Here is a 20,047-nt window from a genome sequence, read left to right as displayed (position 1 = left end):
TAACAAGTGACAGCTACTTTAATGTGCCCGGAGTAAGCAGAGCACTCACCTTCCTGCATGCCAAACCCTTGCATTGTTTAAAGCTTTAAACATTTCATGTCCTGTGATCCAAACCTCTCTACAGTTTTTTTTGCTGAGCACCAAGCAGTGCCTTCTGTGCCACCTCTCAGCTGGGAACTCTGGCTGCTCAGGCTAAAAAGTTACAGCCACAGCATTTGGGTGATATCATCCCATTTAAAGGACTTTTCCCTAAGTGCTGAGTAGGAACATTTTATTTAAGATGACTCCATTTATGGCTAAAATTGGCTATTCATTATTAATATTACAGACTGCCAATGATCCCTGATCACAGCTACAGCAGCCTCTCGCTCTTGAAAATGTGCTAAAAATCACAAACTGCCACCGAAAGAATTGTTGGAACAATCCCCATGGTAGAAATGGGCCTTTTGAAGGGAAAACTTTTAGCAGTACTATTTTTCCTCCTTTGGAAAAAAAAGCCACATTTACCCAAAGCAAAATGTTGAGAAAGAAAACAAATTAGGTAGAAGTTTTAAAAAAGTATTGCTTATAATGGAAGAATTTCAAAACACCTGTGTGTTTACTCTATTACTGACTTGCCTCTTGTGGATTTTTAGATTTCCCTTCCTAACACCTTCTCTTATAAGCCAGAGGAAATAAATACATGGCACACAAATCCACATGAGAGGAACAACCAACTCTTCTCTTTAATACCAGGTGAGTACTGAGAGCGCTGGTGCTGGCAGAGCCTGGAGCAGGGAACAACAGGATCTCAGGAGAGCTGGAAATAATTCATGCAAACCCCTGCAGTGACCTGGAGGGGTGCAGAGCAGCAGCTTTCCCAGCCTTGGTGGCCTTGAGCTCCTTCTGCAGAGATCAGCAGGCACCTCTCCCTAATAATCTGGAAAAGGCAATAAGGTGTTTTGCTTTCTCTGGATGATGCCTAGGGAAAAGACAAGCATGTACAAGTTACCATCTTATTTAAAGGTCAGAAAGAGGAAAAAACTACTTTCCTAGGTGGAAAAACCTTCTAGATTTCCACTGGCACACAGCCTGCTGCTGGATTTACCACGAGCTGATGGGATTGTGATGATCCTTCCTTCCTAAAGGTAGCTCTTACTGGATCCGGCTGACCTGCTCTGACATCAGCTTCATCTGCAGGGCTTGCCCTGGGAAGTTGAGCCTGAAATTCTCTCAGAATAAGGAGAAACAATCTCCCAGGCTGGAGCTCTGGTAAAGTGAGGTCTCCTGAACTTCTGGTCTCCCTGCCTTTGAAGCCTCTCTGCTCCACCAGTGGAACAACAGCGGCCGTTCCCAGAGGGGAATCCAGGTAATTTTGTTCACAGCAATCTCCTTTTTTTTTCTTTTCTTTTAGGAACTTCAGCCAAGATGCTGCTACACAATATAAGGTTATTTATAGGTAAGGAAGAAAAGCAAGAAAACCCAGGAGTCAACAATGGGAGCATTGTTGCTCTGGGTTCCATGGGGTGTGACAAGTGTAGTAGTGAGAGCTCTGCAGGAGCTCCCCAGGGGGACAAATGGGAATTTGGGATATTCCTGTCACTGTCCTGACCACAGGCTGGGATAGCTCACAGAATCCCAGAATGGCTGGGGTTGGAAGGAACCTTAAATCCCATCCAGTGCCACCCCTATCATGGCAGGGACACCTTCCACTGTCCCAGGTGCTCCAAACCCCAATGTCCAGCCTGGCCTTGGGCACTGCCAGGGATTCAGGGGCAGCCACAGCTGCTCTGGGCACCCTGTGCCAGGGTCTCCTCACCCTCCCAGGGAAATTCCTTCCCAATATCCCACTTAAATCTTCTCTCCTTCAGCCTAAAACCATTCCCTGTGTCCTGTCCCTGCAGGTCCTCGCCCAAAGTCCCTCTCCAGCTCTCCTGGAGTCCCTTCAGGCACTGGAAGGTGCCCAAGTACTTACCAGTTTACTAATAAAACTTTAATTAAATTCTGTTTTCTTCCCAAATCTGTAAGCTACAGAAGCAGCACTATAAAGGTACATGCAAATAGCCCCACAAATCTAACATGACAGAGAAATGTATGTGTGAAACCATAGATATTGGAGAGAAAAGAGAAAGCCAAAGGAAGAGTCACCTCAAAGGAAGCCAGAAACCAACAGCTTTTTAGCTGCTCTGCAGACTGCTCAGAGGCAGAACCATGGAAGAGCCAAGCAAAGCAAGCCTGTTATTAAAAACAAACAAACAAACAAACAAACAAACACCCACCAAAAAAACCCTTAAAATAAACCTTGCAGCACCAAAAAAAAATCAAAGTTTCAGAGTTTCAGACTGATTCTAGTTATATTCGGAGTACTCAGAAACATCTTACCACTTAATAGGAGTTTTATCAGTTTGCTCATCTTATCTTGATGCTACACCAACAGTAACAGCTTCTCTTTACATTTTAACTCGGGACATGTCAGAGGAAGTGAAATGACCCCAGAGATGTGAGATACAAACTCCAAACCTGCACAGTCATGAATATGCCAAAATGAACAATGCTCACAAGTCTTTCTGCCAACATGTTCCATCCCATAAGCAAAGACAGGACTTGGAGACTCCCAGAGTGTCAATCCAAGCTAATTTCAGAAATATTTGATGATGCTTCCTTTTGTAAGCATATGTGATAGTTCTAATTCACTGAGGCTTCCCATATGGTGCATCCCTGTTCTTACTTTCAACAGTCAGAGGGGGAATAAATGAAACAGCAGTTACAGGTTTCCCACAATCAACCAGAAAATATTTCATTGTACCAGGATTTGGAACAGAAGGACACAGAAGCCAATTTTCAGTAGATTTTCCTCAGTGCTGCCTTCTTGTTAGAGGGAGGACAGAGCTACAGGCCTGGGAATAACCAGCAGGGTCTGTCCAGGAATCAGGCTGGAATCCTGGTGTTTCACAGGTGTGAAACTCCACAATTCAGGATTGAAGCTGACAGATCTCAGCTGTCAGGCTGTTAAAACCCACCATTGTTGTTTTAACAGGATTGTCATGAAAATTGCAAAGTCTAAGCAGGTGTATTTTTCCCAGAATATTACCTACATTAAAAAAAAAAAGCCACATCCTTTGTTCTTATGAGTCAGCAGTTCTGGTGAATGAAAATACCTGCAGGTAGGCACTGGCTGGAGGGCACGATGACACATCTGTCCCACCTACATGGTGCATGGAAAACCAAGCAGAACTTTTAACATGTTTTGTTAAATAACCCCAGAATTCAAGGATCTTGTATAAGCATGGAATAGTCCCTCTGCCACATCCCCTCGGTCCCCCAAGCAGACCAGCCTGAACAAACCACTCCTGAGCTGCACTTCTGCTCCCCAGTGAGCGCCTCCACCAACGTGGCACCTGACAAGCATCAAAATCTATGGTAGGATTAAATAAGATTTTATTGTCACATTTAACTGCTTTCTCAGAGATGTACATTTTGCAGGTTTCTGTGCAGAATAAAAATGAAGAGGGTGGCTGCCAACCTGTCAGTTCTGATTCCAGCATCGACACGTCCGCACCTGAGCCACGGGTGCTCACTGGTGGTGACTCCACAGCAAGGTCTCTGTTCCAGGGATTGCAACACTCCAAGACAAAAATCCATCCAGTTAAGGCTAATGAGAACAATGTAAAATAGTTAAAACCAGAGCACTTGATGTTTAAAGATGGAACAACTCAGTAGAAGAGTGGCAATTTTAGCATCTCATTTTTTTTCCCAAAATTATTTTGCTTAATTTAGTACAGGTAAGGAGAGGATAATGAACAGACTTTTGCCCAAGGATATGATCCAGAAGATGAAAATTTCAGTGGGTAAATCTGAGATATTTAAAATTTTTAAGCAACTGCTTTGCTGTTCTGGGTGTAAACCAAAGAAGTGGCTGTTGATACCACAAAGTGATAAATGCTGCAGATAACCTCATCTTAAAATGTGTATTTTCTCATTTACACATCAGGGATAAAGTCCAATAATACAAACTTCTTAGTGGCACAATTTCACATATTTTGGGCAATGTTAGCATACAAGCAGTATTTAAATAAAAGTAAGTGCATCCAAACATGAAATTCTCTAAATATACCACACTTCATTTATCCCAAGTGGCAGTTTTCTGACAAGAGCTGTAATTCAAATTAAAATAATCATTTACATGTTTCATCCAGAGGAAAAGAGGTAATAAACCCAGGGGACTCTCCAAACAATCTTCTCCTACCCTATCCCCTATTTATCACATAAAATAACTCATCTAGAAGCGTAAATCCAATACTCAGATGCAAATAAAATGCAAGTAGCAGTCTCTGATGTTTGTAATTTGCAGACTCCAAAGTCCAATGATGATGGAATTTACTACTTCTGTCGGTCGTTTACTCCTGTATGTGCACTTCATATTTATGCTAAAAGAACACATGAGACAATAAATGAGGCTAGTGTGGCGTAAAGTCATTGTAAACCCAGTGAAACCAGAATAATTCTATTTATGACATTCATCTGGATGATTTACCAGGCATCCCACCCCCCCAGCATCCTTTACAGAAAAAAAGGCAACCATCAGTTGAAGTGAGACACATTCTGTTTGTAAAAAAGGTCGAACCAAACCCCTCCTCTGACGAGGGCATGCCCACAGAAGGAGGTTGACCACATCTTTTGCAATCAGGCTTCTCAGAATTATCAAAATTTCTTTGCTTGCAAAGGCCAATTTGGCTTACCATAGAAAGCTATTCGGAAGGCGGCTGATATATTTATTATTCCCTTTCAAAAATTAAAATTCAAGGCATGATAGTGCAAGAGGTAAGTTTTGATTTGAGAACATTATCTGTAGACTAACTGTGCTTAGTTACTACATCCCAATTTATTGTCTTAAAGAAAATATGGCAACAAAAGCTACAAGATCTCTATAAATTTCATTTTGCCTAAATTTACCAGTACATCCATGAACCTCATCAGTATTAGTACAACTTGATTATCCTAATGATTCCATTATAAAACTTGCAAAATGTATCACAAGGTGAATAAACCATCTAGTGCAAGTCTTCTACATTTCGTGTGCACAGTAATCCTGTGTAGTTCATTTCCTCCGGGTTAAATCCCCAAAATCTCTCGGTAACAATTAAGAAAAAACAGTGTCACGTGGATTTTTTTCTGTTTTCCCCCCTATCAAATCTGAGAAGTTTGAGTGTTCCTGGAATCACCATCGGGATGTGCAGAAGGTCGTGACTCCCTTGTCTGTGAGTATTCACTGTCAGAGGACTCTGTGGGTTCAAGCAAATTCTCGTAATCACTGTCTTCTGATTCGTCAACATTGTCAGCGAGCGCTCTTTGGGAGGATGGCATGGATGCTCCATTGCCAGAATATTTCAATCCTGCACTTGTGGAAACATAACTGGAAGAACCAACAGCCTGAGGCCGAGGCATGAAGATGCTGCTGCTCTCCAGGAGCCCGGGGCTGCCAGAACTGTCTTGAGTGCTTGTGTTGAAATCCGAGTACGGCGGGGGAGGATCGGAGACGTCGGAATCTTCAAGTGTGCAGCCTTCCACAGCAAACCCAGTGTAGGACATTCGGGGAACAAACATGGGCTCCACGTTATCTGTTGGCATTTGCCTGCTTAAAATTGCCTGCTGCATTCCTGCAAAGCAAAGAACAGCAGGTACTTAATGCTTTCTTGGCAACGTGCTCCACATACCTGAGCTGCGACCACCTCGCCTGCCCTCTCTTCTTTCTTTCTGCTTGTAATCAAATGCTCATCCTGGCACTGCTTTCCAGCTCCAGCACTGGATCCTGTCCTCTCAGTCTGCTCTACTCACCTTTCCTACCTCTGATTTTAGCCTTACAGAGTCAACAATACACTACCCCTGACCGTCACATCCTACTCTTGGAGCACGACAAACTCCCCTAAATTTAGCAGTGCAGCCCTCATCAGGATCAGCACAGCTTAATTATCCCAGTGATCCCATTTCAAACTCAAAATGAGTCAGAAAGCAAATAAACTATCCAAGTGCAAACATGCTACACTTTCATGTGCACAGTCATCCTGTACAGATCATTTCCTCCAGTTTAAGTTCCCAAAAAACACAGCTACAGGATGTTTTCACAGCCTGTTGCTGTTTCCATCTCATCTTTTCTCTGTATTTTTCAGCTCCTTCTCACATCAAAAAGGACCTGTGTTAGGGCTCAGCCTGCCTGTTCCTCTCTGTGTCTCATCCAGGAAAACTCAACTGACTTTTCATCCATAATTGATATTTGATATTGTATCTTAAAAGTATACCTTTGTACTTTTTCTTTCAATGCCCCTTGTGCTAGGGGACAATCTCATAACACCTGTAAAGAAATCACCCTGTGTTAGTCCCTCAAATTATTATTTTAATAACTGCACTCACATTAAACATCTAAATGATGGAATTACAGCTGGGAGTGTAGCAAGGTATCAGAACAGGAATGTGAAAATCATCTTAAATGAGCTGATTTGGAAAATAATTTGAGGAAGATGTGCACAGGAATAATGAACTGCAAAAGCTGCAAAATGAGGAACACTTGCATTCTTCTGCAGAAAAGAAACTTGATTTATGTAAACTATAAATCAATATGCATGAGGTGTGCTCAGCTGTGGAGATACAGGTATGTATAATTTCATTGTAGTTGTTAACAATGCAACCAGAATATATGTAACTATGAATACCACAGTTTAAAAAATAGGGAAAACTGGAGAAACCTTACAAAACACAAGGACTCGTCAGAGATCTAATAATCATGACCTAAGAGGAAAGGATGCAATAACTGGGATTAGTAGGGAAGACTGAAGAAAGCATTTTATTCCTAAATGTGCCTAAGAGGCTGCTGCAGAAAGTACATCTGAGTACTGTAAGTAGACACAAGGAAAGACTTCCTGGCAGGAAGTTTTGTTAAGCACTGGGAGAGACTGAAGTTTCTGACTGGTTCCTAAGGGGTTATTAACCAAAAAACCTGCCAGAATTGACACTGGAATGTGTAAGGTGAGGGACACAATGGCAGAAACCCCACATGGAGGGTGAGAGTTCCTTTAACCAAACCACTGAGATGTCTCTTGGGAATAAAAAGAGCACATTCCCTCAAGTGGCTACATAACAGCTCTCCATTTCTGAGGCACAACAGGAGAACTGCAGTGGGAGATTTCCTGGCATCTGGGAAGTGCACAGCACTCACCAAAGCCTGGAACATCCTGCTACATGTACAGAATGATTTCAGTGATCTGGCACCTAAAGTCTCAACTGCCTTTCATAATGGAGTGCTTAAGTCATAACCTGTTAACCCAAGGTTTGTAGGAACACCAAGCTCTCATACAACACTCTCACAGGAATTGGAATCAAACTCTCCCTTTTCCTCACTAAAACCAAAGAAATTCTCCCAGCACTGAGCAAATGAGGGAACAGAAGGCCAGATTCAGTAATTAACTACTCACATCTAAAAATACTGCAGAGCTCCAAGCTGCATGTTTTCTTGTTTCAGCCCTCTCACATGATTCTCTGCTCTGGCATGAATTCTCAGTCCAGCATTTGCATCTCCCTGGTAGTACCCAGAGTTGAGCACTGACTGCTCTTCCTCCTCCTCCCCCAGCTTTTCCCATCTGTGCTGGGATCAGCTCCAGTCACATTAAATACCCACCTCTGCTTCCCCATAGTAGCAACTCCCTGCCTACTTCATCTACAGCCAAGCAGGAAACAGCAGTGACTCATTTACTTCCACCTTTCAAATGGTCCTGGGCTAATCCTGGCTCTGTCACCTTATCTTTGAGGTTCACAGAAAGAAGAACTTGTGCTGACAGATCAAACTGGGCATTAAAATGCTCATGTGATAACAGTACCTTGTTGCCTGGAGAAAATTAAAATACCAGTCACAGCAGCAGCAGGTCCACTGCAGAGTTTAGGGTGTTCACCCACCTAAACCATCTTTTTGTCACACACTGCTTTAGGTAACAGGATACAGAAATAATAAAAAACACCTCATAGCTAAAATGAAAAAATTTCATTATTTGCTTGTCATTTTAAAACATGGCTAAAAAAGAAGCAGTCTTTGCTAAAATGTGTAATTTGCTTATGAACTATTTAGGTTTTTATTTTGCTTCCTATTTACCTATTCTCTGCCCCACTCTCTACCTTCAGTCTTCCCTTGCACTCACAAATTCAATTAGATCAGCAATGCCTCCTTGGAAGGAGCCAAGTGCTTCACAAAACTTATCTGCTGCTAACCAAAGTCTCCTGAGGCCACACTCAGTTTCGAGGAAGGAGGGACAGTGTGGCAATCAGCCAAATGTGCTCACACAGCAATGCTCACTGACTCAGGAAATTATGGAGCAACAAAATAAGATGAACAACACCTACAAAGATTTACTTCAACACTGAGAAGTGGTATTTCATGCTAAACATCTTTATCACTAAGTCAGCAAATGGGAGTGGGAATAAAGACTTTATAAAACCATGGATAGCTCCTGGCCTGTGAGCACAGAACCTTGTTTCTTTACTTCAAAAAGAATCTCTCCACTATTTAGTTTTTTTTTTTTCAATTTTCTTTTCCTCCAACTGATCTTTTCCTGTGTTATTTCCAGAACTGACTTGCTCATTCTTTCTTTACAGTGTTGTCTCTCCTATATTTTAAGCTTGTTAACACTGGATGATTCCAGCAGAAATACTTGCAACACACACTTTCACAGCTCAGGTGTCATTCAACACAAATCCATCATATTGCCCTTCCCACTGAGATTTTTTTTCCCATGAGTAAACAATTACTTTAATTCCACAAAACATTTTCTCCTCACAGCATCTTCTTAAAAAAAAAAAAGGTAAATGAAGGGCAACTTACTTATTTCTTGTTCTTTTTCGTTCTTCTTTTGTGCGATTTGCCTTTTTAACTTGTTTACATCAGCTTGAAAAGATTCAACAACACGTTCACTTTTTTCTACATCTATACATACTGCCTGGGAGAAAAATGTAAGGTATGCTAAGATTGGGCAAAAATGTAGGAAATAGTTTCAGGACAACATTAATAAAGCTACTACCAGACAAGAAGCCACAAAACTAAAAGCAGGATTTAACTGCAGCAGAAATACTCAACTTCATGATTGTTTTCTTTACTGGCTGTTGCTGCATTATAGGGAAAGCATTTCCAAATAATGCATCATGACAGAAGATCTGTAGTAAGATCCCAAGTTGGTTAGTGTCCCACCCCTGGAAGTGTTCAGGATGGATGAGGCTTGGAGCAGCCTGGGACAGCAGAAGGTGTCCATGGCAGGAGGTGGAATGAGATGAGCTTTAAGGTCCCTTCCCACCCAAAGCATTCTGTGATTTTATGAAATTAAATATTGGTCACGATCACTCCCAGGGATGCTGATTCCACCACTGTCCTGAACAGCCTGTTCCAATGCCTGACAGGTCTCTCAGGGAAAAAACTGTTCCTAATCTCCAACCTAAACCTCTCCTGGTGCAACCTGAGGTGGTTTCTTCTCCTCCTGTCACTTGGAGAAGAGAGCAACAATGTCTCCCCTCAGCCTCCTTTTCTCCAGGCTAAAGAAGCCCATTTCCATTTTTCCAGACAGCAATTGAAACAACAGCAGGAGCACAGAGGACAATCGTGCTCCTGGCAAGGACAGCACTACAGAGCAATGCCATTAGCTAATGGATACAGCTCTGAAGAGAAATTTTCCTATTCCCTGAAGCTGCCTGGAAGTGTCTGCCTTACCCACTGTCCAAAGGAGGTTGGAAGGTGCAACCTGCCAGCGAGAAAGAGCAGCTCCCCCTGTGCAGGCAGGTGCAGGGGATGGTTCAGGGATTTCTCCTTGTTCCCTGCTCAGGAGCCAAGCAGAGCTGAGCTGGAGCAGAGACACCAATCCCCCCAGGGCAGATGTAAAGGGAAGCCTGGGAACAAGCTGTGACTCCAGCACAATTAGCAGCTGTGAGCTCCCCGGGCAGCAGGGCTCCACTGCTCTTCACACAGGACAAGCTGTGAACTGACAAGCTCACAATGAGCAGAGCTGACACTCCAGGCTTTTTCAGATGCTTTGGCACATTTGGAGCAGGATTCACTCATGCTCCACACAAAATGTTCACAAGTTTTAACTAACAGATGGTGCTCTGCTCATGCTCTATACCCAGAGCCAGGAGTCATTTTTATACCTCTGCAAATCCCTACAGCCTTCAGCAGGGCTTCTCTTCACTGCAAACCCTTAAAAATGACTAACATCTCCCATAAATCACTAAGTATTAAATCACTTACTTGCAAAAGAGAAAAAAAATTGTGCTATTTGTACCAACCACTTTCACAGAAGCCACTGCAAACGCTCACATTAAATAAAAACTGAAGCATTTAATTTTAAAGCCAGTCTTATTTTCCTACAGTTCATGATAACTGCCTATGAGCTCTAAAACTCTCCATCTCCTCCACTGCTGCTTAAACCAAAGGATGAATAAAAGATGTCACATATATACAGACCAATATGGAGTAAAGGATGTTACCTGTACTTTTTCCTGAAGTGCATTATAAACCTGATAGATAGCCCTGATGTCCTTCATCACTCCATCTTTGTCAAAAAAATCAGTACTAAAAATGAAAACAAAGCAGAAATCGTTAGAGAGAAAAGACAATACAGGTTTCTAGCTCATGCTGTCTTAGAATTCCTGTTAAGCAGTCTATCACTGTATTTTTAAAATGCATCTTATTGCTAAATATGCTATTTTAGCAATAGTATCTTGCTAAAAATGTACCATACTGTCATAAACAAAAAGTTGGACAGCAGCATATTAAATACCAAAATTCCTTCTGGAACACTAAAGTCTCATTTGAATGAGATTAAACTTCTGCCAAAACCTTTTAAGCTTGTATAATTTCATTGTTAACAGCCAGAAAAGCTACTTTGAATTTATGGCATTTAATTGAAAATACTCAAGAAAAACATCAAGAATTCAATGCTCCTGAGGCAGAGTTCAAGTGCACACAGAATTCCTTGGGGAGGTGGGTGGTGGTGGAAATCAAGTCAGAAGCTTCCAGCGAGAAGGATCCCAGCATGGACTGGCCACACCAACTCTGCTTTTCTGAAAAGTGCACCAAGTTCCCTCGGCTCTTCTAAAAGATCCAATTCTAACCAGGAAAAAAAGCACACTGGGAACTGACCATTCTCCTCCAGAACTGGTTTTCTGCTGCTCAACATGCACATTTGTGGTATTCTCTGTGAGGTACAGAGAGTAGAGCTTGATGATTACTTCATTTAAAAAGGAAAAGTCCTTACCCGTGTTCCTTAATAACTTTGGCATAATTCTGAGAAGTATTTGGCACTGAAGAAACTTTGTATTCCTGTTGACTAGTGTTGCCTAGATTAGGAATAGTAAGTGACACCCTTTGATTATACCTGCAGAAAAAGTTCAGAAAGATTTTTTAATTCATTTGAAAAAGATTCTTAACAAAAGCCTTGGTATTATCCCATCCCTCTGATGATCAGAACTCATCTAATTTTAAAACTTCTGCATTAGGTTTGTTATAAAAGTAGCTGAATATTGCAAGTTGTGTTCAAAATAAATGCAGGATCACAAACCCTTAATATAGAGCTACCTCTACACCTCCAAGAACCTTTACAATGTGCAAACTACCAGAGATATATTCAGATCCACTAGAAGAAACATGGTAGTGACATCTGATGTCTCTTAAAATAAAATAAAAAAATTCAAGGGTTTTTTTTTTGTCTGATGATTTAGAGATTCAAAAGATTTTTTGTCACCCTAATTTTAATTTGTAAATTACTTGCACAAAAAAACCCCAACAAAATAAAACCAAAGCTGTCATCATTAATAACCACCCCAAGACATCATTGGACAAACACAAAGCTTTCTTTAAGTGCAATTGTACAAACTCCTAAATAGTTTAAAGAATAGCAGTAAAAAGCAGAACAAAGAATGAGGACTGGTTCATTGACAGAGTTTGCTTACCTTCTGTTTGGTCTAAAAAGCACATATTCTAAAGCATGTGTTGAGTTATTTGCAGTGGAAATGAAGCTGAAGAGAAGGAAGACGAGGTCAGGCACTCCAAGGATGTGTGTCAGCTGTTTATGAATGATGTGCTCTCTGTATGACATCTGCTGCTGAGTGTTTCTCCTAAATCTGTACCATCCAATAACGTTCTGTAATCAAAGGACAGCAGGAAAAACCCACAGATTTACCTTCTGAGAATAAAGGGGCTGATATTGTGGTACCACCATTACCCAAAAGCTTTAGGACAATGAAACAAACTGAATTCCTCAAGATCTGAGTTTGAGATGGTCAATAGAACCCTACCCTTTTGGAAATCTTTAAATCCTTTGCATTTCTTCAGGGAAATTAGACATTGCTCCCAGTTTAATCTAAGCACCACAAATCCAGTAATTACTGTACAGGATAAGCTCTGGATCAAAACAAACCATCAGATTTGTGAAGGAAAGTATTTATTCTAGTTAGCTACCTTTTTTCCAAACCCAGTCCTTCTAATGCCTACAACAGGAGGAAAAGATAGAAAACTTACTTTTCTTCTGTCTTTGAGAATCCTGTCCAAACTCTCCTCATTAACTTTTCCTGCATAGTCATAAAAGCTTGAACAAAAAGGAGAGAAATGTAGGTACACAGTTTATACACACATATTGTACATAAAGTAAATAATTTATACTTTGAGTGTTCTACAAGCAGATGGCATTCTAGACAATACAAAGCAATTCCAGAGCCTTACTTTTACCAACAGAAATGCACTGTGCAATTTGATTTTAACCAGCATTCTGTAAAACCCTGCTTTGATAATCGGAAGCCTACCAGCCCAGAAGAAATGAAAGCAGGGTCATTTTAAATGCAACTCTAAATCAATTTCTTGAGCTCCAGTCCTGCCATTGCACTCACATGGCTGGATCCTTGAAGCCAAAAGAGTCAGAAATAATTCAAAGTATCATGGCCTTTCCAATTGGTTCTGCTTCCACAGCTGAACCCAAACCCTGATATGTTATTTTGTGGACATGAAAAATTTAGGAATTTATAAATCTACCTATGTAAATAGGTTTAGGGATTCAGGTAGATCAGAGTGCATGACAAAAGGAAAAACATTTGAAAATAGACTCCTCCTTGTTCTCTTTCAAGAGCTAACACTAACACCTAAAGCAGTGCAGGAAAACACTCAAGTTTAGAGGTCTGTGACTTCCAACTTTTTGGGGGTGGGGTAGAAAACCACCAAATCTGAGCTCAGTGCTTAGCTGGTAAATAAAGGTGGAAATACCATTTGCTTCAAGGTGTAAGTTGTTGGGAAATCTCTGACTACAATAATGACAAATTTGAGACACTATGCACAAATTTTTCAATTCACGTTTGCAATATTTATTTATAATCCTGGTGGATATCCAACTCTTTCTCTGACTGTGCATTATCTCCATGTGTGGAGCCTGCAGCATATAAATCCCTGGTTTAAGAATACCCTCTCTGTAATTATCAGCCAGCAAGTGACTGACTGCAGCTTTTCTCTTTAATGCAACCAGTGTCAATCATGTCTAAGCTACTGTGTCTTCTTAATTGGCTGGAAATCTCTCAAGATGAGAGGAGATTAATTGGGAATTCCTTCTCAAAAGGAATTCTAGACAGCACTTTAGAAGCCAACACTGTGTAACAAGTGAAGACTATGGAGAAAATCTACATGTAAATAGATGGAAGCTGTTAAATAGAATATATTATCCCCATATTTAATTTATATTCTGGAGTTCAGAAGATCAGAAGGCCAAAATAACTAGAAAGCTGAAAATTTTACAACAATTAGTTGGTGCAGGTTGGTACCTCTAAGCACAAACCAACTTGTAAACCCAGCAGGTTACCAGGGTTGGGACACAAGGGGATGCTGTGACCCACCAGGCCCAGACTATAACAATTTAAACTGATTTTGACATTCATCCTTATCATCAGAGTGATATGAGCTCACCTGACTGCTGCCCTACCTCCAGCAGCTACACAAGATGGAAATCCAAAGAGATTGAGAAATAAACCTCTTCCAAGCTACACTACAACTGTAAACTCCTACTTTGATTGTCATGGTTGGTGCCAGTGTGTTTCTGTAAAACCAACATTGTAGGACATTTGAAATGCTAATATATTGCAGGGAGCTCCCTATTTTTATATTCTGCAGCCACCACAGCAAGACAACAAAAGAAGCTTACCTAAAGAGTTTTGAACAAGGTTCATGGTTATGGATTTCTGCAACAATAAACAAACAAACAAAAAAAAAGTTACATGTGTTCAACTGCTCCAGGCAAAGAGAAATTACAGTGGCATATCTTGCATGAACTACTGAGCAAGAAACTTCCCTGTCAGACCACACACTGCCCTTGCTGTCTCAACACTTGATGACACAGCACCATACACAGAAAACTGCCTTCACTTCATAATTTCACCTTTTACATAGAAAAATATTTCAATAAGCACTTGCTCAGATGCACAGAGATTTATCTGAGCCTCAAATACACAGTTTTGATACTATTTGATAGTTGCAAACTCCTCACAAAGGCATTTCTGATTTCTGTTTTCTTTTTTCCTACACCTTTCCACAAATCCATCCATATGTATTGTTTATTACAGCGGTAAGGAATAAAAAGGGATGGGGAAGGGAATCACTGAAATTTTATACATTGTAGTGTTTAAAGAGGCAAGGCAAACAGAATCTCTAATGAGAAACAGGGGTTAAAAGCAATTTTAAAATATTTAGCATCACTTTATAATTCTCTTATACGAAATATTAAAAATCAGGGCAATGTTTTTTTCATTTAAAAGGTTGTGATACATGCTAAGATGCTTATTTAATCAGCAAAGGTTGTAACATATCAGCAATCTCACAGGAGAGTGAGAAAAGAATAAAAATTCAGTTCTACATTGTATTTCTAACACCAAGCATAACTTAATTTTTTAGGGGCTTGGAACAACCTGGTCTAGTGGAAGGTGTCCCTGCCCATGGCAGGAGGTGGAACAAGATGGGCTTTAAGGTCCCTTCCAACCCAAACCACTCTGGGGTTCTGTGACCACACAGCACAAATATTTCCAGCTCCAGCAGCAGAGCCCCACTGGAGCTCAGCAGGAACTTTGCTCAGTGATTCCCTGCAGCGATTCCCCAGCTGCTGCTCGGGGCTGCCATCCCAGCAGAGGCACCAGGATGGATCACAGCTCCCAGGAACAGGAGCCAGCACCATCCACATCTCAGCACATTTGGTGTCTATCAAAACAAGGCCCTGAGCATCCATTCCAGGCACCCTGCCTGACAAACTGCACATTCTCACTGGCAACAACTCCTCAGGAGCTGCTGTTAAAATTACTGACTCCTTTATTTGATATAAAATTGTATCAACTCTAATATTTTCACACCATCATGCAGGCATCTGTGGAAACAATCTGCCAACAAAGCCTGTAAGTACAATTATTCCAGCTTAGCCCAATTCCTTCCAGCAAATACATTGACTGCAACAACGTTCTTGGTTCTTGGGTGATGAGGTTGCCACACAGACTTTGTGTTTTGAAACAGGAAACAAGAATCCTCCTGCTCAGACCCCAGGAAGCAGCCAACATTTTAAATTTAAGATTTACACACTGCCTTATTTAAATATATATATATGTAACTAGTACACATACTATGTACACACACATATATTTAAACACCACCACTAAGGAGACACAAAAGAAAGTGAAAAGTCATCTGTGACAACACTGCCACAAAACTGTCAATCTTGTGAGCTGAACTGGCAGTCCAAGAGTTATCTTTGATGAACAAACATTGAAGTAAAAATGGCAAATTAAAAAAAAATATCCAGCAGGTCTTCAGGAGTGGGTGATTTCCATTCTCACAAAGTCACTGTAACCAATAATGTGACAAAGGGGTGATTTAAAAAAAGCAATTTTTAACACCACAAACACTTGGTTTAGGAAACCAGGCCAAGGCTGCAGGTGGTGACATCACTGCCAACAATAACCAAGATCAGTGACCACTGAAGAGCAAGGTCTAATTTAAAAACCTAACAATGACTGGCTCTGTCAGTTTTGTATGAACACACAGAGCCATCAGCAACACTCTGATGCAAACACAAAAAATGCTATGCCTTTATTTTCTGTAATTTGGCTCATAACTGACACTTGCCAGTCAATTTACCACCCATGTTCTCTTAGGAATAACCAGGACAGGAAACGACTGAACCCTCTGGAGCCCAGAGCACAAGACCATCACCACTGCAAGGTGGGAAATCTCTTGGGATGTAACAAGGTACCACTGCACGTGTTCACAGATCACCTGCTTTGTGCCAGAACAACATCTGAGAGTCAATCCAGAGCTGTTTGTGTTTTCACTGAGCTTTATGCATGCCCTGCTTTGTTATCTGGGATCACAGTCACAAAGCCAGATATTTAAGGAGGTTTAAATCTATTTTAACAGCTGGTTATATATCTAGAAACAAAAGGGCAGTTTCTTTCAGGGCTTTCTTAAAACCAAACATGCAACAGCTTCTCACTCATGTCTAAAAAAATCTCCTTCAAGCAACACTTAACAGCAAGAGCTTGGATCTTTGCTCAGTTTTCACAACAAATCAGCTGTACAGAACTTGTGCTTATCAACAAATTGTCTGACAAATATTCCTTGTCCAGTCCTGCTGTGACAGTTTGTGATGTCACCAACTCCCAGCCAGCCATCCAAACCTGCTGCTGAAAATCTGCCCCTTGGAGTACCAGTAAATCAAGCAATGAATTAATTTCATTTTGAGCACACGCTGTATTTAGGCAACTGTATCAGGCAGGAAATTCCCCACAGACAAATATATTCAATAAATAATCTTTCCTCCATAAAAGGAGGCACATGAAACCTCTGTAACTTGCAAAGATTTGCTTTTTTTCTTCACATCTCAAGCACAAACACACAGAAACTGTGGCAAACATGATCCTGGAAGTCTGACACACCCCTGTGTTGCTCCCACACAAGAAGCAATTCTCCATGAAATCTCCTGAAAACATGAAACCTGAGCAGAGCCTGTTTCAGAACAACTCAAAGTTACATCACTTACCTATCACTTGTAGAAATTCTGTGTTGCTGATCTGTGAATCACTAATGCTGAAAGTCTCTTCTTGTCTCACCTCTCCCAGCAGAAATCCTTCCTGCAATTTTAAAAGAAACAGATTAAAAATACAAAAAAAATCCACTATATGCAGTTGTTTACTATAATTTTCTTAGCTTCAAACTGAATCAAAGATGAAGTTTGAAAGACACATCTGAGCTGCAGTGGGTAGAAACTGCCCTGAGGTTTTACCAAAGCTGATTTTTTGCTTTGCCAGCATCCTTTTGTAACTACAGGGATGGGCTGTCCAGAAAGAACACTCTACACAAAACCCACACAAGGCAAACACATCACAAAAGGGAAGGATCTGCCCCAGCCCCAGATTCAGGGGGAAAAGAAGGAAGCCTGAGCATGATGCTGCTCTGCTCCAGCAAAGCCAAGGGAAGAGGAGCTCAAACCTGCAGGGACTCAGACAAATTTTAGTGTGGACACTGGGTTGGACCCTGACCAACACCAGGGGTTGCAAAACCCAGAAGGCAATTTAAAAGTAAGGCAATTTCAAGGTGCATTCATTTATTCTCCATCCCTACCCAAAACGGAGAAGGAGATTGAGCTGGAATCAGGAAGTTTTGGCACAAGGTGCAGAGGAAAAGAGCAAGCTCAGGCTAAAAACGTGCCAACAAAAAACCGAGCGGTGCGGGAGCAGCCCGGCTCTGCACCGCGCCCGCGGGAAAAGCGCTCACGGAGCTTCTACAGGAGCGTTCTCCTCCCACAGCCCGTGTCCTGCGGGAGCCCCACCCCAAAGGGAGCACCCCGGCACCCCACATCCCGGGGAGCAGCCCGGACACCCCAAAGGGAGCACCCCTGGTACCCCACATCCTGGGGAACAGCCCGGACATCCCGCGGGGAGCACCCCTGGTACCCCACATCCCGCCCAAGCACCCCACATCCCGGGGAGCAGCCGGGACACCCCACATCCTACCCGGGAAGCACCAAACCGGGCAGCCCCGTATCCCGGGTACCCCGCAGAGCATCCGCGGCACCCCGCATGCCGGACACCCCACATCCCGCGGAGAGCCGCCCGGACGCCCCACATCTCGCTCAGCCCCCCCACATCCCGCTCGGACACCCCACATCCCGCTCACACACCCCACATCCCGCTCACACACCCCACATCCCGCTCACACACCCCACATCCCGCTCGGACACCCCACATCCCGCTCGGACACCCCACATCCCGCTCACACACCCCACATCCCGCTCACACACCCCACATCCCGCTCGGACACCCCACATCCCGCTCGGACACCCCACATCCCGCTCACACACCCCACATCCCGCTCACACACCCCACATCCCGCTCACACACCCCACATCCCGCTCACACACCCCACATCCCGCTCACACACCCCACATCCCGTTCGGACACCCTACATCCCGCTCACACACCCCACATCCCGCTCACACACCCCACATCCCGCTCGGACACCCCACATCCCCCTCGGACACCCCACATCCCGCTCGGACACCCCACATCCCGCTCGGACACCCCACATCCCGCCCCGCTGTGTCCGTCTGGGGCCGCCCCCGCCCGCTGTGACCCGCGGCCGGGCCCCACCGGCGGCGGCGCGGCCTGGAAGGTCCGCAGCGCAGCCGCCGGCCGCGGTGCAGCGTGAGGGAGCCCCGCGGACCCGAGGCGGCGGCGGCGGGGGACACGTACGTGGTCGGCGCTGCTGTTGGCGCTGCAGTAGCACACGGAGCTGAAGGTGTAGCCGGAGATGGACGCCGCCATGACGGACACACCGCCGCCGCCGCCGCCACGGCGCACGCGCGCCGAACGCACGCCCGCTTCCGGCGGCGCCGCGGGGCATCATGGGGAGTGTAGTCCCGGCGGGAAGGGTGGGAAGCTGTTGGAGAAGTTGGATCATTGAGTTTGGGACAGACCCCCGAGCCTGGGAAGCTGTGGGAGAAGTTGGACCACTGAGTTTGGGACAGACCCCCGAGCCCATAGAGCCCAACCTGTGGCCGATCACCAACTTGTCACCCAGCCCAGAGCACTGAGTGACACGTCCAGGGGTTCCTTGGACACCTCCAGGAGTGGAGACTCCTCGCCCTTTCCAACCTTTAACAATCTCTTCTACGAGGACATTCCTCCTGGTGTCCACCCTGAGCTCCCCTGGCCCAGCCTGAGGCCATTCCCTCTGCTCCTGTCCCTGTTCCTGGAGCAGAGCCCGACCCCACAGTTGTCCCCTCCTGCAGGAGCTGTGCAGAGCCACAGGGTCCCCCTGATCCCCCTTTTCTCCAGAAGTTGACCAAAACCAGAAAAATTTTTAATTTGCAAGCAATTTATCCATCATGTATAAGATATAGGAATATGCAACAGGCTATTGCTTTTAAGGGTTATTCCTTTGTTCACAAGGCATGTTTTTGGCAGCTTGGTGCCCAAAAAACATCCGGACGTCCGTAATTCTTTGCTTTATATTGTCTCGTAGCGCCCTAATCCTCATTGTCCAAATTTTTAACTCTAATTTTATTACTATTTTTTTGTAACTATTTCACTACTAATAAACTTTTAAGATTTAAAAAAAACCAAAACCACGAGTGATTGGTATTGTGAAAAACGCAAATCACTTGGTTTTTAAAAATTTTAAAAGTTTAATAATAATAAAATGGTTATAAAAATAGTAATCTAATTAGAGTAACAAAATTGAGAGTTAGGACAATTACAAGAGAATAAAAAAGCAAAGAATTATGGACGTCCAGATGCTCTTGGACACTAAGTCACGAAAAGCATCCCTTGTGAACAAAGGAATAACATTAAAAGCAACAGCCTGTTGCATATTCATATATCTCGCACATGATGCATAAATTCCTTGCAAATTAAGAACTTTTCTGGTTTTTTCTCAACTTCTTCTCTTTAACCTTGTTGGTTCTAAAAAGACGGAGAGAAGGTGGAAGAATGTTTGTCTTTTCTGGTGAGGAGGCTGTAACTTTTTATG

The 20,047-nt window shown here is 43.0% G+C and overlaps 2 protein-coding genes across 2 annotated transcripts in view; one reads left to right on the top strand and one right to left on the bottom strand.

Moving 5' to 3' along the window:
• UROS (uroporphyrinogen III synthase) overlaps nt 1–20,047 on the top strand; it is a 623,177-nt gene that overhangs the window by 393,780 nt on the left and 209,350 nt on the right. The window lies entirely within an intron of this gene.
• On the bottom strand, nt 3,401–18,924 carry ABRAXAS2 (abraxas 2, BRISC complex subunit). The gene is made up of 9 exons (XM_030276598.4): nt 18,769–18,924; nt 17,058–17,148; nt 14,184–14,220; nt 12,524–12,590; nt 11,956–12,146; nt 11,262–11,381; nt 10,492–10,576; nt 8,843–8,957; nt 3,401–5,636 (listed from the first exon to the last, which is right to left on the bottom strand). Exons 1-9 carry the CDS (start codon nt 18,838–18,840, stop codon nt 5,167–5,169), a joined length of 1,248 nt encoding a protein of 415 aa, XP_030132458.1. The 5' UTR covers nt 18,841–18,924; the 3' UTR covers nt 3,401–5,166.

This window comes from Taeniopygia guttata, chromosome 6, assembly GCF_048771995.1.
Source record: "Taeniopygia guttata chromosome 6, bTaeGut7.mat, whole genome shotgun sequence".
In the NCBI taxonomy this organism is placed as follows: domain Eukaryota; kingdom Metazoa; phylum Chordata; class Aves; order Passeriformes; family Estrildidae; genus Taeniopygia; species Taeniopygia guttata.
Note: the sequence above shows the minus strand (reverse complement) of the source record. Positions and strands in the feature narration are given on the sequence as shown.